This window comes from Mirounga angustirostris, unplaced genomic scaffold, assembly GCF_029215605.1.
Source record: "Mirounga angustirostris isolate CCGP_5_RB_7025 unplaced genomic scaffold, mMirAng1.0.hap1 SCAF_2, whole genome shotgun sequence".
In the NCBI taxonomy this organism is placed as follows: domain Eukaryota; kingdom Metazoa; phylum Chordata; class Mammalia; order Carnivora; family Phocidae; genus Mirounga; species Mirounga angustirostris.
This window is the reverse complement of record NW_026991710.1, coordinates 129,398,723-129,425,802: the sequence shown is the minus strand read 5'-3', so window position 1 is coordinate 129,425,802 and position 27,080 is coordinate 129,398,723. Positions and strand designations below refer to the sequence as shown.

The following is a 27,080-nucleotide window of genomic DNA, read 5'->3' as shown; positions in this document are numbered from 1 at the left end:
TTGAAAATCATCATCCCCATCTTATAACAAGAAAAAACTAGACAAACTGAATGTCAGTAAGTTTTCTTGGATTGATCAGAGAATTGAGGTCAGTGGAAAAACCACCACCATAAATCTGGAAAGACAGGAGAATGGAGGGAATCACATCTGAGATCTGGCGACTGGGAGCAGAAGTTGTAAGAGCCACACAATGGTAGAAACCCTTAGGGGTAACTTCGAAGAATTGCTGCAAGTGGAGTTTAGAATAGTGTATGAGTGAGAAACTCTTGGGAGCCACAGTGTTAGGGGCTTCCCAATTTTTTTTTTTTTTTTTTTAGGTTTTAGCTCTAGGAACCCCACCAGATTCCCATGGTATAAAGCCAAGAAAAACCCTTGTGCATCTGACAGAGGGAGGGAAAAGTAATTATTCTGAACTAGACCCAGAGTGTTCTCTATAACAAAGACCTACACAGCAATGTAAATCAGAGCCTTCTCCACTGTGGGGGAAGAGAGATTACCCAACTCCAGCCCCCTCTAGCCTTCCTGTCTCACCTAAAGGGAAAACAAAATATTTAAAGCACTTGTGAAGGTCATGGTGCAGAGAGAGAGGCCCATGAAAAGATCAAGACTTAATCACAGAATAATAGAACACTTGCACTGTCCCCATGCCTTACCACCACATCAACAGGTGTCCAGTATAACAGAGCATTAGAGCTGAAAGAGCTGCAAGACTCAGATGCTATACAAGAAGGAGTTTTTATGGAAACCCAAAGACAAAGAGGGAGACACAAACAAGTATACTAGTGGAAATTGAAGCCTCTGATATCTACAGCAGACATTAATCACAGCACAACTCCTAGCTAAATTAATACAAAAGATTTATATCAGTTCTTATTACTCCACACATTATGTCTGCCTTTCAACCAAAATATAAAAGTCATGCTAGGGTGCCTGGGTGGCTCAGTCGTTAAGCGTCTGCCTTCGGCTCAGGTCATGGTCCCAGGGTCCTGGGATTGAGCCCTGCATCGGGCTCCCTGCTCAGCAGGAAGCCTGCTTCTCCCTCTCCCACTCCCCCTGCTTGTGTTCCCTCTCTCACTGTCTCTCTCTGTCAAATAAATAAATAAAATCTTAAAAAAAAAAAAAAAAGTCATGCTAAAAGGAAAATAAGACACAATCTGAAGAGACAAAGCAAGCATCAGAACCAGACCCAGATATTGCAGATTTGGGAATCATCACACTAGGAATTTAAAATAACTATGGTTAATATGCTAAGAGCTCTAATGGAAAAAGTAGATAACATGCAAAAAGAGATGAGTGATGTAAGCAAAAATAAATGCTGGGGTGCCCAGGTAGCTCAGTTGGTTAAGTGACTGCCTTCAGCTCAGGTCATGATCCCAGAGTCCTGGGATTGAGCCCCACATCTGGCTTCTTGCTCAGCGGGGACCCTGCTTCTCCCTCTCCATCTCCCTGCTATTCCACCTGCTTGTGCTCTCTCACTCTCTCTCTCTGTCAAATAAATGAATAAAAATTCTTTAAAAAAAATAAATGCTAAAATTAAAAAAGAAAACTGTAACTGAAATGAAGAATGCCTTCAGTGGGCTTATTAATAGACATGGTTGATGAAAGAATCAGGGAGCTTGAAGATAATATTAGTAGAAACTCCCCAAACTGAGATGCAAAGAGGAAAGAAAAGAATTTTAAAAAACAAGAATATTCAAGAACTGTGGAACAGTTCCAAAAAACATAATATACACACATTGGAATACCAAAGGAGAAGAAAGAAATAATGGAGCTGAAGAAATATGTGAAGTAATAATGGCCAAGAATTGTTGTTTAATTAATGACAGACACCAAACCATAGACCTAAGAAGCAGAACAAATACTAATAAATCTATACCTGGACATACCAAATTCCTTCTGCAGAAAGACAAAGAGAAAATTTTAAAATAGCCAGAGGGAAAAAACAGCTTACCTACTGAGGAATGAGGATAAGAATTGCATCAGACTTTTCTTCACCAACCGCATATGCAAGAAGAGAATAGAGTGAAATATTTAAAGTATTGAAAGAAAAACCCCACCAACCTAGAATTCTATATCCAGAGAAATTATCCTTAAAAAGTGGAAGTGAAATACTTTCTCTCTTAGATAAACAAAAGAATGAGGGAATTCATTAATAGTAGACTTGATGGCAAGAAATGTTAAAAGAAGTTCTTCAGAAAGGAGGAAAATTATATAGGTCAGGAACTCAAGTCTACATAAAGAAATGAAGAGTGTCAGAAAAGGAATAAACAAAGATAAAATAAAATCTTTATTTATTCTTAATTGACCAAATAGATAACTATTTGTTCAAAGTAGTAATAGTAACAATGTACATTTGACCCTTGAACACCAGAAGGGTTCGGAATGCTGACCCCCCACATAGCTGAAAATCTGCATATAGCTTTTGACTTCCCAAGAGCTTAACTAAGCCTACTGTTGATCAGAAGCCTTACCAGTAACATAAACAGTCCGTTGACACATATTTGGTATGTTATATGCTATATACTGTATTCTTACAATGAAGTAAACTAAAGAAAATGTTATTAAGAAAATCATAAAGAGAAAAAAATACATTTATGGTACAGTACTGTAAAAAATCCACATGTAAGTGGACCCATGCAGTTCAAATCGATGTTCTACTGTATTGGGTGATTGTAATATATGGATAAATGACACGAGTGACAGCAGTGTTATAAGAACGATGAGGGAGGATTTGGAATTACTGTGTTATAAGGTACTTGCACTACCAGTTAAACAGAATAGTATAATTTGAGAATGGACTTGGGTTAGTTGTAAATGTATATTGCAAACTCTAAGGTAACCACTAAAACACTTCTTAAAAAATATGTAATTGGAGCTCCTGGGTAGCTCAGTCAGTTAAGCATCCAACTCTTGATTTTGGCTCAGGTCATGATCTCAGGGTCATGAGATTGATCCCCGTGTCTGGCTCCGTGGCATGGAGTCTGCTTAAGATTCTCTCTCTCCATCTCCCTCTGCCCCTCTCCCCCACTTGCATTTTTTTTCTCTCTCTCTCTCTTAAAAAATACATATACTAAGAGAGGAGAGAAAATGGAATCATAAAATTCTCAAAGCCAGAGAGGCTAAAAACAGGAGGGGGCAGAGAGGAAAAGAAAGAAACAAAAAACTATGCAACAAACAGAAAACAGTTACAAACATGATAGATATTAATCCAACTATATCAATAATCACTTCAAATGTGAATGGTCTAAATACACCAATTAAAAGACAGAGATTGTCACTGTGAATAAAAAACAAAACAAAAGAAAAAAAAACAAAACCTAATTATATGTTGTTGACAAGAAACTCTTACAAGAATACAGATATAGCTCTCAGGGAGAAAAAGGGGTGTTACATAATGATAAGAGAGTCAGTTATTTAAAAGGACATAACAATTCTTAATGTGTATATACCTAACAAGAGAACATTAAAATATACAAGGCAAAGATTGATTGAGCTGCAAGAAGAAATTGACAAATCCACTGTTTAGTTGGAAATTTCAACACCCTCCTTCAGTAATTGATAGATCAAGAAGGCAGAAAATTAGTAAGGATAGAGTTGACTGAAAAGCACCATTCATCAATCTGCATTAATTGATATTTTTAGAATACTTCATCCAACAACAGAAGAGTACACATTCTTCTCAAGCTCACATAGAACATTCACTAAGGTGGACCACATTCAGGGCATAAAACACACCAAAAATTTTTTTAAAGAATTTAAATCATACAAATTATGCTCTCAGACCACAAAAATTAAATTAGAAATCAGTAACAGAAAGATAGCTGGAAAAATCCTGAAATATTTAGAGAGTAAACAATGCATGAGTCAAAGAGAAGAACTCAAGAAATTAAAAATAATTTTAACTAAGTGAAAGCAAAAATACAACATATCAGAATTTGTGGGATGAAGTAAAAGCAGTGCTTAGAGGGAAATTTATAGCATTGAATGCCTATCTTAGAAAAGAAGAAAGATCTAAAATCAGTAAATTAAGCATCTACTTTAGGAAACTAAAGAAAGGAGTAATTTAAACTTCCAGCAATCAGAGGAAAACATAATAAAAATTAGGGCAGAAATCAGTTAAATTAAAAACAGGAAATCAATAGAGAAACATAATCACCTCTAGTTATGCTCCTTACAGCTGGCTCATCCCTTTCCTGGGATCCAATCTCCTTTTCCCCAATATTATGAACAGCTCTATACCCACAAATCTGATCAACTAAATGAAATAGACTAAGTCTTTGAAAAATACAAACTATACCAAAACTCACACAAGGAGAAATGAATAATTGAATAGGCCTATATCTATTTTTTATCCAGATATAATTGATATATAACACTGCATTAATTTTAGGTGTGCAACTTAATGATTTGATATGATGTGAAATTATTACCACAATAAGTTTAGTTAACATCCATCACCACACAGTTATAATTTTTTGTGTGTGATGAGAACTTTCAAGATTTTCTCTCTTAACAACTTTCAAATATACAATACATTATTGTTAAGTATAGTCACCATGATGTACATTACATCGCCAAGACTTATTTATCTTATAACTGGAAGTTTGAAGATTTGTACCCTTTGACCACCATCACCCGTTTAATACACCCCACACATCCTGCCTCTGGCCTGTATCTATTTTTAAAAATTGAGTCAAGGCACCTAGATGGCTCAGTCTGTTAAGCATCTGACTCTTGATTTCAGCCCAGGTCATGATCTCAGGGTTGTGAGATTGAGCCCCGCATCAGGCTCTGCACTGGGCATGGAATCTGCTTAAGATTCTCTCTCTCCCTCTCCCCCACCAAACCTCACTCACACTCTGTCTCACTCTGTCTCTCTAAAAAACCAAAAACCAAAACCAAAAAAACTGAGTCAATAATTAATAACTTTCTAAAAAAGAAAGCACCAAGCCCAGATGATTTCGGTGGTGAATTCTGCCAATCATTTAAGGAAGAATTGATACCAATTCTTTACAATCTTTCAGAAAGTAGAAGTAGAAGGAACACGTCAGAACTCATTCTTTGAGGCCAGCATTACCCTAATACCAAAATCTGACGAAGATATTACAAGAAGAAGAAATTATACCAATATCTCTCATGAACATAAATGTAAAAATCCTCCACAAAATATTAGCAAATCACATTAAACAATGTATGAAAAGAATTATGCATTATGACCAAGTGGGATTTATTCCAGATATGAAAGGTTGGTTCAACAACTAAAAATGAATTTATGTAACCAATCACATTAAGAAGCTAAAGAAGAAAAATTGTATGATCATATTAATGTAGAAAAAAGCATATGACAGGGTCCAACACCCATTCATATAAAAACTATCAGCAAACTAGAAATAGAGAAGAACTTCCTCAAATTGATAAAGAATATCTATAAAAAATCTACAGCTAACATTACACCTAATGGTGAGGAACTGGATGCTTTCCCCTTAAGATAAGGAAGAATACAACTTTGAAAGTCTCCTCTCACCACTCCTATTTGAATTGCACTGTAAGTATTAGCTACTGCAATAAGACAGAAAAAGGCGGGCAGATAAAAAGTATACAGCTTGCAGACAACATGACTATGTGGAAAACTCCAAGGAATGGACAACAACAAAAAAACAACCCTGGAACTAACTGATCTCAGCAAATTTGCGGGATACAAGGTCAATATACAAACGTCTATTGTTTTCTTATATACTAGCAATGAACAACTGGAATTTCAAATTAAAACATAATACTATTTACAATAGCACTCAAAAAAATAAATAGGTATAAATCTGACAAAATATGTACAAGATACATATGTAAAAACTGAGAAGACCTAACATAAATGGAAAGATAATCCATATTTATGGATTGGAAGATTCAATATTGTTAAGATGTCAGTTCTTCCAAGCTTGATCTATGGGTTCAATACAATCCCAATCAAAATCATAGCAAGCTATTTTGTGAATATCAACAAACTAAATCTGCAGTTTATATGGAAAGGTAAAAGACCCAGAATAGACAACACAACACTGAAGAAAAACAATGTAGGATTGACACTATCCAGCTTCAAGACTTACTGTAAAGCTATAAGTAATCAATACAGTGTGATATTGGTGAAAGAATAGACACATAGATCAATGGAATAGAATAGGAAGCCCATAAATAGACCCACACAAATATAGTCAACTGATCCATGACAAAGGAGCAAAGATAAATCAATGGAGAAAGGATAGTCTTTCCAACAAATGGTGCTGGAACAACTGGACACCCATATTAAAAAAAAAAAATCTAGAACATGTATTTTACTAAAATTAACTCAAAATAGATCACAGATCTAAATGTAAAATGCAAAACTATAAACTTCTAGAAGATAACATAGGGGAAACAAAATCTAAGTGAACTTGTGTTTGGTCATGGTTTTAGAACACCAAAAGCATGATCTATGAAAGAAAATATTGATAAGTTGGATTTTATTGTAATTAAAAACTGCTCTGTGAGAGATACTATGAAGAGAATGAAAAGACAAGCAACAGACTGGGAGAAAATAACTGCAAAACAAATATCCATCCCAGGACATTTACCCCAAATATGCTTAAAACTCAATCCTAAGAAAATAAGTTAAATGGCAAAAGATCTGAAAAGAGAGCTCATCAAGGAAATATACAGATGGCAAATGAGCATATGAAAAGCAGTTCATGGGGCGCCTAGGTGGCTCAGTCGGTTAAGCGACTGACTGCCTTCGGCTCAGGTCATGATCCTGGAGTCCCGGGATCGAGTACCGCATCGGCTCCCTGCTCAGCAAGGGGTCTGCTTCTCCCTCTGCCCTCTTCCCTCTCGTGCTCTCTGTCTCTCATTCTCTCTCTCTCAAATAAATAAAATCTTTAAAACAAACAAACAAACAAAAAAACTTATTAAAAAAAAGAAAAGCAGTTCATCATCATATGTTATTAGGAAATTGCAAATAATTAAAACAATAATAAGATACTAATACATACCTATTAGAATGATTAGAATCCAAAAATATTGACAATGCCAAATGTTGATGAGGATGCAGAAAGCAGGAAATCTTGGTGGGAATGCAAAATGCTAAAGCCACTTTGGAAGTCAGTTTGGCAGTTTCCCACAAAGCTAAGCATAGTCTTCCTACATGATCCAGCAATCACACTACTAGGTATTTACCCAGCTGAACTGAAAATCTAGATTGACACAAAAACCTGCCTGCAAATATTTAATAGTGCCTTTATTCATAATTACCCAAAACCGAAAACAACCAAGAGGTCCTTCAAAATAGGAATAGATAAGCAAATTGTGGTATATCCATACAATGGAATATTAGTCTGCAGTAAAAGGATATAAGCCATCAAGCCATGAAAAGACATGAAAGAATCTTGGTTAAACCAGATAATATGAAAAGCCTGCACGCTGTAGGATTCCAATTATATAACATTCTGAAAAATGCAAAGCCATAGATCACTGGCATGATCATAATAAATCGTTGACTATCAACGGTTCAAGGAAGGAAAAGGGAAGAACAAACAAGTGAAATGGGGACTTTGGGGCTGTAAAATTGACCTGCATGATATGGTAATGGTGGATACAAAACTGTATGCGTTTGTCAAATCCCATTGAACAGTACAGCACACAGAGGGGAGGTTAAGACCTGCCGATTTTTAAAAATTCATTTAGGAGATTAGAGAATCCTCCGTAAATGAGGATGGTGACAAGAGACTCTAACTGCATTACAAATGTATGAAACAACCTCACTGAAGGGAATTAGTGGGGAAAGGTGCTGCTCTAAGTCCCTCTGGAAAACAGAAGAGTCTGTAAGATTAAGGCAATAGGAATTGCACATGAGCAGGGTACCTCACTGATAAAAGGGTCCTTTGAGAGTATGGATTAACAATTCCGATACTGCTCCGTATGTATCCTGGAAGGAAACAATTAAGTAAATAGATGGCAGATGGTGGGAGCCAGGTTACTTATTATTTATTTACGCCTTGAAGGTATTATTTACTATATATAAAATAGTATTAGTTTCACATTATTTCATGAATAATTTGGATCATGTATTTCAGAGGTGAGGGGACTAATCCAAAATGCTGAAAACATTTTCAGATTACAGCTTTTAAGAAATATGTCTGGGCGCCTGGGTGGCTCAGATGGTTAAGCGTCTGCCTTCGGCTCAGGTCATGATCCTGGGGTCCTGGGATCGAGTCCCACATCGGGCTCCCTGCTCAGCGGGGAGCCTGCTTCTCCCTCTGCCTCTCTCTCTCTCTCTCTCTGTCTCTTATGAATAAATAAAATCTTTAAAAAAAAAAAAAAGAAATATGTCTATCTTCTGAAGTGACCGTCTGATTTGTCTTAGATTCTGTTCCATGGTCTGTAGGAGCTGTGTATGTCAGAGCAGCTTATTATAAATACCTAAAGCAAAGGAAACATGTTATTTAGAAAACAGTTTAAAAATACAACATTAACTGCTCCTACGTGATGTCAAAAAGTGAAGAGAGAAAGTAGATCGGAAGTGGAAAATTCTTATTTTGTTTGGAATACTACTAAATATCTGGCTGTTACCAAAGAGTCACAGTTTTAGTACAATATACACAGAGCATCTGGATATTTGAATTTTTCTCTTTCCTGATCATAGTGTTGATATGGTGTGGACATGGCAGAACTTCAGAGTTAAATTATTTCTAAATGCTTTTTTTTTTTAAAGCACTTGTTAGCATTTAATGAACCCCGTCCAAACATGTCTTCAAGCTACTAGAACGCAGGCGCCCCTGACACCCTTAATCTTCTCCTCTGCTCTTCCACTGAAGAATTTGGCCTTCACGATGACAGGCTGTTTGGGGAGTTCTCCCTCTCCCAAAACTTTGTAGTAGCCCGATCGCACCACATCAATGATAGGAGCAGCTCCAGTCTTGTTTTTGGCGGCATTTACCCGTGTCTGCTCACTGACCAAGGTCCACAGTTTATCAAGGCTGACAGTTGGGCAGAAGCTCTGATTCCTCTTTAAGTGGTAATGTCTCCTACCAACTTTTCCAAAGTAACCTGGGTGATACTTGTCAAAATCGATCCTGTGGTGATGCATGCCACCAGCATTACCCCGGCCTCCTGGGTGCTCCCGGTGCTTGCCGACCCGGCCGTGGCCGTGGCTCACGTGGCCCGGAAGATTCCGGGTCTTCCTCAGTCTGGATGGCATGTCGGCAGCCCAGACGGAAAAGCTTTCTAAACGCTTTTAACAGCATTTTTGTAACACATTTAATTAAAAAAAAAAATCTCATTCAACACCACCCTCTCTACCTCCTTTTTTATATCCTACTTTCCGTATCTGCAGGAAATAGGGGGAAGGTGCCGAAAAAGAATCCTTGTACTTCCCTTCAAATCAAGAGAAGGCCTGATGACTCCATACACAGGATTTGTGCTTCAGACACACTGTTAACTTGCCTCAACATACAGGCAAATAATTTGCCACAGACTGAAATATTGCTCTATTTAAATCAACTTCCTGCCTATTAATAGCTGTGAAACACTAGAACATATTACTGTACCAGTAAAGCCTTATGCCTGCCTCTTTTTAAAATGAGACAACACACAAATACATACGAGTTTCATACATACATAACATTGCAGAATCCCCTTTAAGAATTTAAAGAGCAAAATCAACAGTCTGAATTGATTTGAAGGTAGAAGTAAGGACCAAGTGAATTTATAATGGCCCTTCGTGTGCCAAGATTCCGTCCTTTTACTTGTTTGATTTATGTCCACACTCCTTCATTGCCTTTGTACTAACAATAGCGGCAGTATTTCCTGGAGCCATTTATTTACTTGATAATTTCCTGCTTACCTCTGGCATCTCCTTGCTCTTTGCTCCATCTCCACCTATGCAAATACACACAGACACAGGGACAAATGGCTGCAAATACTTAGGGATTTGCAGTGCAAAGGAAATAACACATAACTTCCTCCCTCCTTCCCTACCTCCTTCTCTCTCTCTGTCTCCCTCTCTCTCTCTCTCCTCCCTCCCTCCCTCCCTTTCCCTCTCTCTCTCTTTTATGTTGTGTGATCCATTCATCATTCTGTATAATTAGGCAAATAAAAAGCTATCTTTGTTTTGAATTGATTTGCTATTCTTTTCAGATTCATTATGTGCCTAGCTTCAAGAAAAAGCATGGTACCTTTGCAGCATCTGATTCATCAGGAAATTCCTCTGCCACAACGTGTGGGTGGGGAGAACATTTGGTGATGTGATCCAGATGCACAGGCTGCCCTTCCCAGGAATGCAGCTGTGTTTTATATGCACATGCCCAGATGGTGACCCCTCTGGCATTATTAATGTGTCCCAGCTGCCAGGCCTCCTCCTTTGCATGCATGCACCTCGATTTCACATATTTTGTGTATTTATTTATGAGGCACCAAATTCCTACATTTCATATGTGGCAGTTGATATTAAAAAGGAAAAGTTTTAACTGCTCTGGAAATTGATGAAGAATCTTTTAAACTGATATGAAATGTGGCCCTCATTTCAAAATGACCTCTACAATTATTGAATCCCTAATGCACGTTTCTGATCTTTCCTCTTACGTGTTGAGAAAATACGGCACTTTAAAGATAATTAAGAAATTACATATTTGCATTCCTGATATAATGGTTTTTTGCTTTTCTATTATTTCTGATCTCTCGGGCCTATTTTTAAAAAGTACTGTTTGTATACATTTGAACATTGTTATTCACTGCTAATCAAACCCAGGCATCAAGAGAAATTTGGGATCTTCTAGAAATGGGTTGTACTTATAGATGCACAAGGAGAACTAGTATTATAAAAATATAATCCAATCATTGCTCCAAAATATTATAGATTATAATAACTCCATGGATTTGAGGAAATGTATTAGTCTTGTCTATTTTGCCTTATGATCTAAAGTATAAAATATAGAGGCATGGGAGTTTGCTGAATTAAAACAAACTGACTTACTATTTTTTAAAAATTCAGGATTTTAACGGGGGAAATGTAAAGATGAATCAAATTGGGGTTTGTTTGTTTTTCAAATTTCTACTTAAATTCTAGTTAGTTAACATACGTGCAATGTTGGTTTCAGGTGTAGAATTCAATGATTCATCACCTACATACAGTACCCTGAGCTCAAGATCAATCGAACTGTTAAGACAGAAAGATGAAAAATGCTAAAGACAGATGATCAGATTTTGAAAGATGGAGTTCATGTCCATTTTCTTTTTAATATCAGAAGTAATGAACTAAAAAAGCCAGAAAACGTATCATTTATCATAGATAACTATCTCCAAAATCAGCTATAGGAAATAAATGAACCAAATACTGGTGTGATCTTCTTTTAAGGCACCGCACACCTTTACTATCAAGAGCAGAGGGTCACAGTTACTAGTGCTGAGTGCTAAAGTAGGTCTGTGTTGAGTCTTACTTGGTATGTGGTTTCCGGCCCTCAGGAACAGTCTTCTACTTCCTTCCGTAAAGCCTGTCTGTCCTATTTAGATATATATTCATCTTGACTTCATAAATAAAGGTGCTAACTCATGTATTCACTATAACCACACTCAGGAGGTAGGGTAGAAAATTAAAGCGATTATAAGCATACCCCAGAGATATGGTAGGTTCGGTTGCAGACCACCACAATAAAGCAAGTATCGCAAGAGAGCGAGTCCAATGAATTTTTTGGTTTTCCAGTGCATATCATAGCTATGTTCACACTATCCACTAGTCTATTAAGTATGTAATAGCCTTACATCTAAAAAAACAATGTACATACCTTAATTAGAAAATATTGCTAAAACAATGCTGTCACCTGAGCTTTCAGTGAGTTATAATCACTGATCACAGCTCACCGTAACAAATATAATAATGAAAAGGCCTGAAATGTTGCCAGATTTACCAAAATGTGACACAGAACCACAAAGCGAGCAAATGCTGCTGGAAACATGTTGGACGCAGGATTGCTACAAACCTTCCATTTGTAGGAACACAGTATCTGCGAAGCCTGATGAAAGGAGGCATGTCTGCATCTGACTAATTCAGGCCAGAGTAAAGAATACTCTTCCCTGAAAGTCCTGCCTGGAATTTGAAAACATAAAAAGGAGGTTATAGGGATATTTTCTCCCGCAAACGCTCCAGATAGTCCCCTCAGATTGGTTCCATGTGTAATTTTGCTCAAGTACATGTGTTCAGTAACAACCCTAGTGTTCTCCCAAAGATTTAGGGCAACTCTCAAAAGACTTCAGATCAGGTCGTTTATGGGGACGAAGCAATAAAAAAAATGAAAAACCTCAGAAGTGTCTTCTTATTTGATGTGGAAAGAGGAATGGCTGTGGCCTTTTCTTTTTCACGGACATCTTGAAGTCTTATCACATAATTTTGGTTCTTGACCTTAAGGCTATTACAACCGAGACCTTATTAAAGGACCCAAAAAATATATCCAGAGGCTTTTTTTTTCTAAGCTGCCTCCTTTTATCACAAAGATGAAGAAAGTAATAAAAATAATTTAAAAATTTTAAAAATGACATCAGTCTTTGTTCTACTCAGATGACAAATGTATGAAATGCGTGCTCTAACAACTCCTTCCACATTCACAGGCAGACATAATTAACCAATCATGGTACTCTTTACACCAGGCCCCGGGGTTCAGAATCCCCCTCAGCAGAGCATTGCTCGGTGCCACCACCAACGAACGTCCGCACCTGAGACAAACCCTCTTTGCCATCTCCCTCTTACGTTGGTGCTGAGCAAATCATAGGTGATTAGTCTGCATGTGATCAAACATAAAAGATCTTAGGTTTTGGCTATTGTTTAAACCTATCTGCTTTTCACAAGAGAAGGGATAGCTGGTATTCAGCCTGATCTAAGGAATGGGCATGTCACTGTGGTAACCATATCAAGTTGACGCATGAGCCGGCAGCTCAGCCCCTCCTGTTTCTGCCACATGGGATTGGGGCCAGCCAACTTAACCCTCTGAAGGCCGCTCGCACTCAGGTCAGTGGTAAAGGCCGCAAGGAGTTACACACAGATGAACAGGAAAGAGTCTGCTCCACATCTTGGCTTGCCTGGAAGAGGCACCAGTACCTAAAAAGGAAAGGCCAGAAACAAAAAGATGGGCTGCATATCGAATAGTCCAGGGGGTGAGGGGGTCCCACAGTTGGGACTCCAGGGTTAACCCTGCAGGATGTACTGGGGTAGCAGGCAAAAGAGGTCCCAGAAGCTGCTGTGACGTCACTTCCTCCTTTGACATCACTGTGCATTTGTACATGTGCTCATGATAGAAGAAACAGCCGCTTGGCTCCCTGAATTACATACTGTTTCCAGAGCACTTTCCCATCTGTGATGGTTTGATCCCCACCTCAGTCAGCACAGGCAAGCAGGGCAGGCATTGTTATCCCCTATGTTACAACAAAAGTGAGACTCATTTGTCCAAAGTCACTTAGCTTTTGAAGCCCAAAGTTGCTTTCATCTGAAATATCTAGGCGAAAAGAGGTAAAAAAAAAAAAAAAAAGAATATTTTGGGTTCTTTCCCATTTGAATTTTCAGAGGATCATACCAAGTCCCTCCAAAACTTTGCATGTATAGAAGAGCTTACAGCTGGATGGTGAGCTAGTTGCATGTTATAGACGGGATGGCAGAGGTGGTTTCCCCAGAGTAGCTTCAGAATCATTTACTAGTGGACTTGACATTCTGGGCCCTCAGTCATTGAAAGAGACTTTCTGTTCATTTTTCTGACAGCTGGTGACACTGTTGCAGATGTGGGTTGTCCCTCTCTATTTCACGATAAAGCTTTACTGGTGGCGGTTTCTGTCTATGTGGGGAATGTTCTCCGTTATTACCAGTTACATCCTCTTCAAAGCTACCCGAAAACCGCTCTCAGGGAGAACACCAAGGTATGTATTCCATTCGTCCCTTCTCTGACATCCTCTTTATTGTAAGCACTAAGAAGTGTACTTTAATTCCATTTTCCCAGGTGGGGAAGGAGGGCATTACACTTCTTTTGCCTTCAGTAGCAGAACTATTTAGAGATTAGCTATACTGCTGTTAGTTCATGTTCATTATTTAATGGAGACTCAGACACACCTATAACATTTATTACTTCAGATGAAAGCCAGAAGAAAGAGAAGTGAAAGTATTGTTTAAACTTTCTAGAGCACTATTTGCATATTTATTTTCAGCTCAGCATTTTGTTTGACTCCATATAAGTTGGGTTACACACATTTTTATAATAGAGCAAGAATTAGATGTTTGTATTTCTAACAACTATGTATTTTATATCGGATAAATCATAAGCAATGGACAACTTATTCCTCTCATAACAAATGAGGCTTTAATATTCCAATGATCATCTTAATTACCATTGCCAACCTCTTGACATTTCTATAATTCCATCATATTGTCTACAAATCTTTCCAAAGTGCTTATAATCTTATAATGTGCCCCTACGTTTGCTTTTGCTCTCTTTGTTCTCTAGATAAAATCTGAATCTGAATCTAGATAAAATTGAAATAGGATAAAGAGAAAATGTGTGAAGTGTTACATGGTAATAGGACAATGTCAAATTTTGATCTTTGTTGAAGAATAAATCATAAGCTCCTGTGAAATGTTTTTATGAGTATTTAGCCATTCAGATGTTTGTTCTTAATCCTCTAAAAATGTGGGAGAGACAAATATCAACTTTTCCTTCTACTTTGGAGAAGATAAAGTATGCGGTGAGAAATCAGATAAATAAATGTAATGATAAAGATTAATCTTCAAAGGCCTCTTGGCTGGCTCAACTGGAAGAGCATGTGACTCTTGATCTCAGGGTCATGAGTTCAAGCCCCATGCTGGATGTAGAGATGGCTTAAAAAAGTAATTTTTAAAAAAGATTGATATTCAAATAAATTCAGGTTGATATTTTAATTTAATCCCACTTTGGGAAGAGCTTTGGGGTGGTGTTAGGAGACCTCCCAAACTGGCCAATTTGGGGTTTTAGACAGTCTTTGTATGGCCTGGCTTGCCCATCAGCACACGGACATATGGCACACTTTCTCCTTAAAAAATGTTGTCAGTTACTTAAGACTTGTGAAAGTGATCCAAATTTTGGATGAACCAAAATGTACTTGTTTTCATTCCCTGGATATAATCTATACTGTATTTCAGTGAGACTAGTTCACTTCTCCACTTAGAATGAATCACCCAGGTAAACACAGTATTTCTGTGCATCTCAGCTCATTCAGTGCAGAGGAACGTCATGACAAGGAATACGCAAATGATGCCTCGTTACACTCCACGCCTCATTTATCCCAGATGGCCAGGGGCCCTTGCCCTTCGTGCACCCACTTCAGCTTCTTCTGCCTGCAAGCTCTGAGTCCTGGCAGAGCCTGAGAGCCAACACGCCCCACTAACGTTTAAGGAAAGACCTAGCCACCATTTGAAGAGATGACAATGGGAAAGGCTAATTAGGATCCCTTTTCTTCTAGATGAAGCAGTCTGGATAAAGTTCTTGTTTATGAGAGGTAGCAGGTCCTAAAGATCTTTATGGATCTTTGTTTAATCATCATATTATAGGTAAGTCACTTCTTAGGTATTTTCCATTTGGAAACAGGATTTCATTACAGGCTAGGAAAACTGGTCAGAGCAAATCAGCGTGGTGCAAAGGCAAACCCAAGGGGAGGGGTCGCCTGCACCGATGCGGTTTAAAACCCGGCTGTTCCTCCCCCAGAGTATATCAAGCCCTCACTGTGGGTCAGAATAACAGAGAAGGGGAAGTGAGGTTCCTCTCTACCGCATAGGGTTCAGGCTCAAAAACAGGCCACAAACCGGCCACAAAGAGCCTGGCTTGCCCACATCAATTGCAGGCCAAGCTGTCCTTTGTGGAGGCTGAAGCCCTCATCTGGTTTCTCTGCCTTCCAGTTATAATCTAAGTAGCAAGGGGGTTCTGGGCTCTAGTGTTCTAGAAACGTGTACCCCCAATAAGCAGGAAGATCTGGGGGTGGCGGGGATTTGGAAAATCTAACACATCTGTAATAATTACATGACATACTAAGCATTGACTGTGTCGAGGCTTTTGCACATGAACACAACCTTCGGAACTACCCTAGGAGCTAGTGTCATCATCCGCACCTTATAAATGGGGCAATCGTAGGAAGTAGTGGCCAGTGTCCCACAGCAGTCACGGGGAGGGGGAGTCCAGAGTCATACCAAAGGCTACAGAATGCAAAACCCCTGCTCCCAACATCATGCTGTGTCTTCACGACGTCAACAAATCGCTTGGCACAGAGAAACCCGGCAGTTCAAAAAGTCAGGAACGCCTGAGGTGCCGGCACAACCTTGAGAGGGGCCCCTCAAGGTGCGGAGAGGGTACGTTGAGTCGGAGTACGCGTGGGGTTCTAGGTCCCCCACTCTGGTGCGGGCGGGTGCTGTGGGGGCGGAGGGGGAGGCCCTCTCAGAGCTGGCGGCTCTCCGCACCGTCACCCCTTTCAGCAACGTAAACTTCCTCCTCCACCAGGCTGCACTAAGCAGTGATCCAGACCGCGAGGCCCTGGCAAATCAAAAGGATGGGCAGCCCAAGGAGTCACTGTGGCAGAAAGACCCCCCCACACACAGAACCCTCTCTGGCCCCTTTTAGAGATGACAAAGGGCTCAGAGCGACTTGACCCACCTTGTGCAGCGTCTGCGAGTTTCCGGCTTCACGAAACTCCCCTGGGTGGACCCGTCCCGCGGGGCGGGATTACACCTGCAGGAGGAGAGGAGGGGGCGTGGCCCCCATAGCCACTTGCCTGAAGTGGGGAAACCTTTCACCCACAGAAACGATCTGAATGACAACTCCTGTCTCAAGCCAGCCCACCAACTCCCATGGAAAGCATCATGTTTCAGAAGGTCCCTTGGGCCTGGAATTCAGTGAAGCAGGGCATCTTTTAAAATAACCTCCAAACATTGCATCAGTAATATCATAGAACGTAAGCATTTGGAGCAAAGGCTCCAACAGGGAGGAAGCCGGGAGAGGTGAGAGAGTTGGAGGCAGGGCTCCAGAGGTGGGAGGTGAGACGGTGTGGTAAAGTCTCTGGAGTGCGAGTCTGAGTGAAGAGCGCTGTGAAAGGCAGCAACAGGGGCTTCTGAGAACCAGAGGGAAAGAGCTGAGAGACAAACAGGGCCTCCTGCTTGGGAGGAACAGTCCAGCCACCCCCTTCTTTTCTCTGGGCGCCAAGGACAGCACCCAGCTGCTCCTTCTCCTTCTACCACCTCTTCTAGTTCCAGGGGGCAGAACCTTGCCCTGTGACACATGCCCAGTGGGTCTGGGCTCCCCACCTCTTCCCACATCCTCCCAGGCATGAAGCAGCCACGCAGGCCCTTCTGTAGTTTTTCTAAGGGCTTTTACTGACAGGGATAAGGGAAACAAACAGGGTATGGGGCTCCCTTCTAGATCATCTATACCCTTCCCCTCTATCCCCAATCTCCCACTTCTCCATTTCAACCCCGTGGGAAGAAGGAAAGGCATTAAAGGTGGTCATGGTACATGCTGGGATACACAGAAGACCGATCCACATAGCAGGAGGCTCACTTGTGATTCCATCCCAGGGCTAGGGGAGGAACTCTGTGAGTGGAGAGGACTTGGGATGAGGCTGAGCTCACTACCAACGACATCTGCCCTGGGGCTGCGGGGTGGAGGGGCGGCAGGAGCAGGAGGGGGCAGAAACTCCTGGGGGAGGAGGTCCCGTCCTCCTGACTTCTCTGCTCATCTTTTGCTTACCTCCAAGCTACTCCTGCCAAAGCCACTCTAAGCTAACCCTAGAGCCAAAAAAGAGATGCGGAGGCAGGGTCCCGGATAGAGAAACCATCCCTGAAGATCACTCTTATCTGAGTAACATAAATAAGTTACAATGAATTTGTATATGCGTGTGCATACTATTTATATAGTTTGTTGATGTATTAAAACTGTAGATTAGGGTGCCTGGGTGGCTCAGTTGGTTAAGCGACTGCCTTCGGCTCAGGTCATGATCCTGGAGTCCCGGGATCGAGTCCCGCATCGGGCTCCCTGCTCGGCAGGGAGTCTGCTTCTCCCTCTGACCCTCCTCCCTCTCGTGCTCTCTGTCTCTCATTCTCTCTCTCTCAAATAAATAAATAAAAATCTAAAAAAAAAAAAACAAAACTGTAGATTATTATTGAGTTTAGCAGATATAAACTACTGGTGTATATCACATGAAAAATAGAATTCTAGAAATTAAAAACTGACTTACAAAAATGTTTGAGGAAGATAAAATATAATATATCATGTTCTGTATTTCTCCCCATTTTACACTCCACAGATTGGTCTACAAATGGTTTCTTCTAATCTACAAACTCAGCTATGCATTTGGTGTTGTGGGTTATTTGGCTATCATGTTTACAATGTGTGGATTCAATTTATTTTTCAGGTAAGTATCTCCAATTAAGACCTTAATATCTCCAAGCGCGCCACAGTCACCTGGCCACATTCTCTGTATTTGGAAGTATTTGGCCCTATGATGTTCCATGCCCACATTGTTTATAGCAGATATCATAGGTAGAGTAAATGTCATTGGTGGAAACAACCAGAAAAGCATAAGAGGAAACCCTAGAGAATAAAAAATTTTCACAATTTATAAGCTTTAAAGAAAATCTGTACTATCTGATAGGCAAATTTTAAAGATCGCCATTAAAATTAGGCTTACATTTGTGGTAGAGTAATTCTTACTGAACTACAAATTTCCCCTCCATAAAATTCTGAAGTGTCATTTCCTTGTATGTATCTTCTTTCTTAAAACCTCTAGAACTATGCTGTCCAGTGCAATATATGATAGATCATGTGGCTATTGAGCACCTGGAATATGAAATAAAGTGTTTTGCAACTATAAAATACACACTAGATTTCAAAGTATGAAAAAATAATTTTTATATTGACTACATGTTGAACTACAGTGGGGTGTATTGGTGAAATTATTTCCTGTTTCTTTTTAATGTGGCTACTAGGAGACTTTTTATTTTATTTATTTATTTGACAGAGAAAGAGAGCACAAGTAGGCAGAGCGGTAGGCAGAGGGTGAGGGAGAAGCAGGCTCCCCGCTGAGCAGGGAGCCCAACGTGGGGCTCGATCCCAGGACCCTGGGATCATGACCCAAGCCGAAGGCAGACGCTTAACCAACTGAGCCACCCAGGCACCCCTAGGAAATTTTTAATCTATATTTCTGTATTGCCATGGACAGCACTGCTCTAGAATTTTGTTTCTGGTACCCATGAAATCCCTTTTCCTGAGGACAGTCAGAAAAGGACAAAACTAAGTGTTTAGAACTTGAGTGAGAGGTAAGGAGATAACAGCAAGAAAGTCTTGGGAGCAGTCAAGGAAATCAGGATAATCGTAACTCAGAACAGAGCTCCCACCAGAAGGATGGTTGCTGAGATGTGCTGTGGATGAAGGTTCTCATGGGCAGAGCCATGGCCGTGTAATCAACCTGTGGTCTGGAAAGGGAATTTACGACCTACCACACAGCTGTGGGAAGCAGCTCAAATAAAAAATTCCCCAGAATATCTCTCACGTCGAAGTTCCTCTAAGTCTCTGGGACCTTAACAGAAATTGAAAGGCAGAGATTGGCGACCCTTAACTCATAAAATAGGGAAGGAAATTGGATGGAGTGTCAGCCCTGAGGGGAAGGACTCTTCCTATGGCAACATCACTGATTTTATAAGCATTTCATGTCACTTTCAGAGCAGGAGCTCCCACCATTTTCTAGCAGGAAAGGGATAGAAATAATTGTACAGATCTATGATTTCTATATAATTTTGTGTACGGAAAGACCCTGGTTTCCTTTTTCAGCATACCATCTATATAACTTTGTTTTAGTGACTGTAAAAATATTCATAAGGATTTTATGAAATCACTGAGCCTATAGTTGTCCCAAGACTATTTTCCATAAGATTGTAAGATCCTTAGCCATGACTTCTCCTACAATGAGGCACACCAAGAACTTAACCCTTCAGGCTGGGAAAGAACTATTTTTTCACTCCTTAGTGTTATTGACTATCACTGTTTTAAGATTCTTTTCTGTGGAACCACAAATCTGTCACTATACTTTTTATCAGTTAGATTATAATACATCCTCCCCTGAACATGGAGAGAAGATAATCTTCATTCCTCCCCATTGCCCCAATTCTCAAATATACTCAGGCAGATCTTGAGAGAATAAAGCCATCATTTTTGTTGGAATTCCCAATTCACATCACCAAAAGATCTGTACCTCGAAGTCTACAAAGCTCTCTGCCTGTACCGTTTCCTCCTCAAACTAACTGAGCACAGAACAACCAGAAAAGGTTTCCAGAGACAGACTACCCAGCTCCCCTCCACTTCTCACTCGCTGCCTGACTCAATCAGATCCTACCCAGGTGCAGAGCTAATATTTGAAACTGTTGACGGATATAACAAACCATATGTACAATGATTAAGATTCATTAAATTAGGAGCTAATTACATTAGGGGCTGATTGTTTTTTTGTTTTTGCTTTTTTTTTTTTTTTGACACAGAGAGGGAGAGAGCACAAGCAGGGGGAGTGGGAGAGGGAGAAGCAGATTCCCCGCTGAGCAGGGAGCCCGATGCGGGACTCGATCCCAGGACCCTGGGATCATGACCTGAGCCGGAGGCAGACGTTTAACGACTGAGCCACCCAGGCGCCCCTGATTGTTCACTTCTTAAAGAAATATTTCCCTTAAAAATGGGGTGGGGATGGGGCGCCTGGGTGGCTCAGTGGGTTAAGCGTCTGCCTTAGCACAGGTCATGATCCCAGGCTCCCTGCTCAGCAGGGAGCCTGCTTCTCCCTCTCCCTCTGCCCCTCCCCTGCTTGTGCTCTCTTTCTCTAATAAATAAATAAAATCTTTTTAAAAATTGGGGTGGGGGTTATCATAGAGAATCCTATTATATTTGAAATATGATCCAACTTGCAAAATTTTTTTTCTGATTAATACACAGCAACTAGGGCACAGTAGCCAAGGGCCTCAAAATTGGAGCTTGAGCCCTAGTACCAATTGTCATGTTAAGCATATCATTTCTTCTAAATCTCCACTTTTTCAAATGCAAAGTGGGGATAATCCTATCTACCTCCAGCATTTGTTAGGGAAGTAAACTTTTGAAAGCCTTCTGTAAAATCTAAGTTTGATAGCAGGGATTCCCAACCTGAGGAACTTCTAAAAAGCAATGCTCTGCGGGGCACCTGGGTGGCTCAGTCGTTAAGCGTCTGCCTTCGGCTCAGGTCGTGATCCCAGAGTCCTGGGATCGAGCCCCGCATCAGGCTCCCTGCTCTGTGGTAAGCCTGCTTCTCCCTCTCCCACTCCCCCTGCTTGTGTTCCCTCTCTCGCTGTGTCTCCCTCTGTCAAATGAATGAATGAATGAATGAATGAATGAATGAATGAATGAATGAATGAAAAGTAATGCTCTGCAGACCCCACCCCAGGCCACTTACAGTTCAGCTCCTGATCAGCAGTCTTAAATCTCCCCCAGGTGATTCTAATCTATATTGAAGGCTGAGAACCACTGCTCTATTAAGGAGGTTCTTAAGGTTAGCTGCCCACTGGAATCACCTGGCTCTGGAGAGGTTCCAAAAATATTGCTGCCCAGGCTTCACCCCCAGAGAGTCTGATGTCATTGGTCTGGGGTTCAGGGGGCACAGTTTTATAAGCTGCCCAGGCCTTTCTTTGCACAGCCCAGCTTGAGAACTGCTAGTTAGAAGACCCTCTCAAGAATTACTTTATCCACTTGTCACTGAGTAGTAAAATCTGAGGGGAATTTAGAGAATTTAAAATTCTTTAAAAACATTTTTTTTTTAAATCAAGTAATCAAATTTCTGTTAGATACCCTGGCAGGAAATGTCCTCTAAGCTGCAGCCCTTCCCGAGCCCCCCAAATGCCACGTTCTTATTTTACCTTACACTGTTGTTTTCAATAGAATCAAGGCTAGAGATTCCATGGATTTTGGCATCGTATCCTTGTTCTATGGCCTCTACTATGGTGTAATGGGGAGAGACTTTGCAGAGATCTGTTCGGATTACATGGCCTCTACGATAGGGGTGAGTGTTGCTTTCATTCTCTGAAATCACTACAGCACACAGAGAAATGGTCTCATCTTACACGTTTGCATCCGTTTTCAGAAATACATCGATCTTTTTTGGTTCTCCCAGGCCAGCTGCTCCCTGATTCTCCTTGCATCAAAAATTATCTTTGTTGGGCGCCTGGGTGGCTCAGTTGGTTAAGCGACTGCCTTCAGCTCAGGTCATGATCCTGGAGTCCCGGGATCGAGTCCCACATCAGGCTCCCTGCTCGGCAGGGAGTCTGCTTCTCCCTCTGACCCTCCTCCCTCTCATGCTGTCTCTCATTCTCTCTGTTGCAAATAAATAAAATCTTAAAAAAAAAAAAAATTAAAAAAAATTATCTTTGCTAATTGCTTTAAAAATATACTCCTTATTTATATAAAGTGGTTGGGAAATAAGGCATCTCATCTTTTTATTTATTTATTTATGTTTAAGTCATCTTTACACCACCATGGGGCTCAAACTCACAACCCTGAGGTCAAGAGTCACATGCTCTACCGACTAGGCCAGCCAGGCACCCCCAAAGGCCTCTTTTTAAATAAAATAATTATTTGGAAGCAACCATATCTAGCATACTCCAATTGCCAACATTGAAAGGATTAGTAGGGGTGCCTGGGTGGCTCAGTCGTTTAAGCGTCCAACTCTTGATTTCAGCTCAGGTCATGATCTCAGGATTGTGAGATCCGGTCCCACGTTGGACTCCGTGCTGGCCATGGAGCCTGCTTCAGATTCTCTCTCTCCCTCTCCCTCTGTCCCGCCTCCCATCTCTCTAAAAAAAAAACAAAGGAAAGGATTAGGAAAAATTTAATAATAATAAAAACCTTTCTATCTGCCTAACACAGAAAGTCATATTTGATGTACATAAAGTACTCTGGACTCCATCAGTGCCTCAGGGTTACTCCTCATAAAGATCAGTTATCATTATACAGCATTAGAAGTAGAAGATACAAAAACTGTGCCAAATGTATTCTGACTGTATAAAATTTTAAAAATGCCCCTAATAGCTTTTTAAAAACCTCTCTTAAGCGTAAACTGCAAATAGACTTACTTTCTGGTTAGATGGATTCCAGATTCAGATATTAGAAGCATTCATCTACGCCTGACACATCTCTAAAACTACGCGCATCTCTAAAACTCACAGGGGCTCCAGGGATGACCCAGTGGTGTCAAGAATTCCATGTCTCTGCCCTCTACTGGTCTCTGGGTACACAGCAGATACGAAATGGAAAAGCTAGTGCGAGTGGCAAGGGAAGAGTATAATTCAGGACTGTTCTTCCCTCTCTCCATTTATGGGGCAAGACTAAGTAGACATGACCCTAACTTCATCCCCATCCCATCTGCCCTTCTCCATTTTTTTTTTAAAGATTTTATTTATTTATCTGAGAGAGAGAGTGAGAGAGAGAAAGAGCACAAGAGGGGGAGCGGGAGAGGGAGAAGCAGACTCCCTGCTGAGCAGGTAGCCCGATGCGGGACTCGATCCCGGGACTCCAGGATCATGACCTGAGCCGAAGGCAGTCACTTAACCAACTGAGCCACCCAGGCGCCCTGCCCTTCTCCATTTATGTAGGCTCTATCTTGCTCCTTTCCTGTAGCCTGGAATCCACTTCTGTGGTGAGATGCCGGAACAAGCTACTTTTGGGAATTCCTCTGCCATGCGTCCTCTATGGGACAACTGCCTTTTTTATAATGCTTATGGTGAGCACAGGAGGGAACATTTCCACTCCTACTTCCTCCAGCAAAAGCCAGAAGCCATACTCCTTAAAAAATACGTCACCCCTGTAGCAAGGAGCACACCTTGTGCCCAGATCTTTTCTAATACCATTCTACAATAAAAGGAACCAGGGCTCCTTGGAGAAATGGTTGATTCTAGGTCTTGGCAAGGAACATACAAATGTGCCTGGAGTATCTTGTATTGCCAGAGGACAATTCCTTAACGGAAGTGCTCGGAAAACCAACCAGACAAAAAAAATACCACAATGATGAGGGTTATTCAAAAAGATACAGAAGCCAACTGAAAAAGCTGCCAATGGCCAAAGCTGGAACGACGTGTGCAGCAAAACAGTAGTAGTAATAGCAGTAGAAGCTGCAGCAGCATTGGCTTATAACCCCACGTCTAAAATAATCATGAGTCCATATTGATATGAACAAATGAATGAATGAATGAATGAATGGAGAACAGACAAATCTATGCAGAAGAATTCCACCTAACTTATGTAGGTACTCCAACCTTAAGATGGCTGTATGGTTAAGGTTTTTGTGTTAACTGGGTAGGCTAAGGTGTTCAATTGTTTGACCAAACACCCGAACACTAGTCTAGGTACACACACACACACGCACACACACACGCACACACACACACGCTATCAGGTCCTTTTCTCTGGAGAAACCTCACTGACAGTGAGAGCATAACGCCCCTCTCCTTATGAATGGGCTGCTCATGGTGATTTCCTTCCAAAGAGTACAGAATAGGAAGGAATAAAAGAACGAGTAGCTTTGGGGCACCTGGGTGGCTCAGTCTGTTGAGCGTGTGCCTTCGGCTCAGGTCATGATCCCAGGGTCCTAGGATTGAGCCCCCTGTCGATCGAGCCCCATGTCGGGCTCCCTGCTCAGCGGGCATTCTGCTTCTCCCTCCCCCCTCTCCGTCTGTGTGTGCGCACTCTCTCTCTCTCAAATAAAGAAATAGATCTTAAAAAAAAAAAAAAAAGAAAGAAAGAAAAAGTAGCTTTATAGTGGAGAAACCTGACAGACACTGCCACAAGCCTGGTGATCAAGGTTAATAGCAACAGTGATAAGTCATATTGATAGCATGTACCTTCGCTATGGTGTGATAAGAATGTCACCTCTGTTATCTTCCTCCCTAAAACCCATAACCTCAGTGTCATCAAGAGAAAGACACCAGCTAAATTCCAATTGAGGGACATTCCACAGGATACTCCCCCCAAACTGTCCAAGTCATTGAAAAAAAGCAAAGTCTGAGAAGCCACCATAGCCAAGAGGAGCCTAAGCGGTATCCTAGATGAGATTCTGGAACAGAATAAGGACATTAGACTTAAAAAAAAAAAAAAAAAAAAAAAAACCTAAGCAATCTGAATAAAGTATGTATAAAGTATGTACTTTATTTCATAGTAAGTGTCATTGTTGGTTCACTGATTGTGACGAAGTTACCATACTAATGTAAGATGTTAATAATAGGGGACATGGGGTATATGGTATATGGGGGCTTGTACTATCTTCATATCTTTTCTTTAAGTCTAAAACAATTATTCAATGAGTATTTATTTTTTTAAAAAAAGCTTCTTAGGGATTCTAGGGCCGCCTGGATGGCTCAGTGGGTTAAGCGTCTGCCTTCGGCTCAGGTCATGGTCTCCGGGTCCTGGGATCCAGCCCCACGTCGGGCTCCCTGCTCGGCAGGGAGTCTGCTTCTCCCTCTCCCTCTACTCTTCCTGTTTGTGCTCTCCTTCTCTCAAATAAATAAATAATCTTAAGAAACAAGCTTCTTAGGGATTCTAATGTGCTGCCAATATTGGAATCATTCTTCATCCTCAGTACTAGAAAGATGCAGGTATCCCAAGTTAGAATTCTAAAAGCATTGCACCCAATGGGGTTAGTCTGTGTGCTCCTTCTCATCACATGGGAATTAAAAAATATAGCGATGCCTCAGCTTACTCCAGACCTGTGCACTAATCTCTAGAATAAGAGAAAGGGTCAGGCTATAGGTAAGCTTAAAAAGCTTCCTTAAAAAGCTCTGAACTACAGCCCTGGATAAAAGACTTTTCCCCTTGAAGGATTCCTCATTGGGGAGGTTGAATTGGAGGTCATAGTTAGCCATGTGCTTTGGGTCCACGCGGGGTTCAGTGGGTTCTTGCCTGGAGACCCTGACCCTACTGAAGCATTCCTATGGGGAAGAGTGTTTCAAGTTCTAAACCAAGGAAGGAGCAGTACAGACTCAGTGGCTTCCCTGTGTTCAGAGAAGGAATGGTACGTGCCTTCTTTTCCAACAGTGCTCTGTGTGTTTCCCCAACAGTTCTATAGCATCAGTGGGATGCCCACAAGGAGCTTGTCAGACAACGTCTGTGCCGTCTGTGGGCAGATCATTGTGGAGCTCGATGAAGAAGGGCTCACTGAGAACACCTACCAGCTTTCATGCAATCATGTGTATCCTTTTCACAGGAAGCCATACAGGCTTCATCAAGCCGTGATGGGAGGCAATTTCATATACTCTGTGTTGGTCACGGGAGTTGGTAACTCACCCCTTCCCCCTCCTCCTCCTCCTCCTCCATCTCTCAGCATCTCCTCTGCCTTGCTGAGCTAGCTCCCATCCCCCAAACCCCAGGCCTTGATCCTCCACCATCTCTCTTGTTGAGACTTTCTGATAATCCCTGCTGAAAAATGAACTGCTGCTCTTCTGCTAGTAATTGCCTTTTTAAAACTGAATCTTACTGCCATACGGACTAGAAAAGCTGCAGCATGTGCCCGAGACTCTGGCTGGGAAAGTTAGCAAAGCTGTAAGTGAACAGATAGCCAAGAAGGACGAGGGAGAGAAGGGTTTGGGGGTGAGAAAAAGTGGAGTTTCGGGTGCAGGGAGGAACTCAGGGCTCTCCAGGCGGAGCCTGGGTCTGAGTCTCACAGGACTGAACACAGCAGACTGTGCCTGGAAATAATCCTGGGAACGTGCTTGTGTCCACACTGGTAGTGGGGACAGCCAAGTATCCGCTTTGGTCTTGGAAAGAGGACAAGGCCATAGGCAGCAGGATACCTTTGGTTACAGAAGGAGGGACCAAACCTTGAGCACCCAGTTCTTGGACCATTTGACAGAGGACTGCCTGTGAGTTCTGCCCCAAATGGCTGATGGATCTTTAGGTGTTAGGAACCAGACAAGCCTGGGCCTGGAAACTAGCATTCTTTGGGAATTCCAGTAACTGTGGAGGAAGACCTCAATATGTGGAAAGATACTGGGATCATGAGCCCCAAGCCAA

At 41.2% G+C, this 27,080-nt stretch overlaps 2 protein-coding genes across 4 annotated transcripts in view; one reads left to right on the top strand and one right to left on the bottom strand.

Annotated features, from left to right (window-relative positions):
• Positions 1–27,080, top strand: part of RNF175 (ring finger protein 175) — a 48,483-nt gene that overhangs the window by 15,963 nt on the left and 5,440 nt on the right. For all 3 annotated transcript variants that reach the window (XM_064585193.1, XM_045880264.3, XM_045880266.2), the window contains exons 4-7: positions 13,769–13,923; positions 18,322–18,429; positions 21,963–22,083; positions 26,129–26,259. In XM_064585193.1, coding sequence (XP_064441263.1) covers positions 13,769–13,923; positions 18,322–18,429; positions 21,963–22,083; positions 26,129–26,259 — 515 coding nt within the window. The remainder of the gene's footprint in view (positions 1–13,768; positions 13,924–18,321; positions 18,430–21,962; positions 22,084–26,128; positions 26,260–27,080) is intronic.
• On the bottom strand, positions 8,765–9,258 carry LOC123848156 (large ribosomal subunit protein uL15-like). Its single transcript, XM_045880267.3, has one exon. It carries the CDS (start codon positions 9,224–9,226, stop codon positions 8,780–8,782), a length of 447 nt encoding a protein of 148 aa, XP_045736223.1. The 5' UTR covers positions 9,227–9,258; the 3' UTR covers positions 8,765–8,779.

Coding starts and splice junctions, on each gene's coding strand:
- LOC123848156 (XM_045880267.3), bottom strand. CDS start 9,226: ATGCCATCCAGACTGAGGAAGACCCGGAATCTTCCGGGCCACGTGAGC.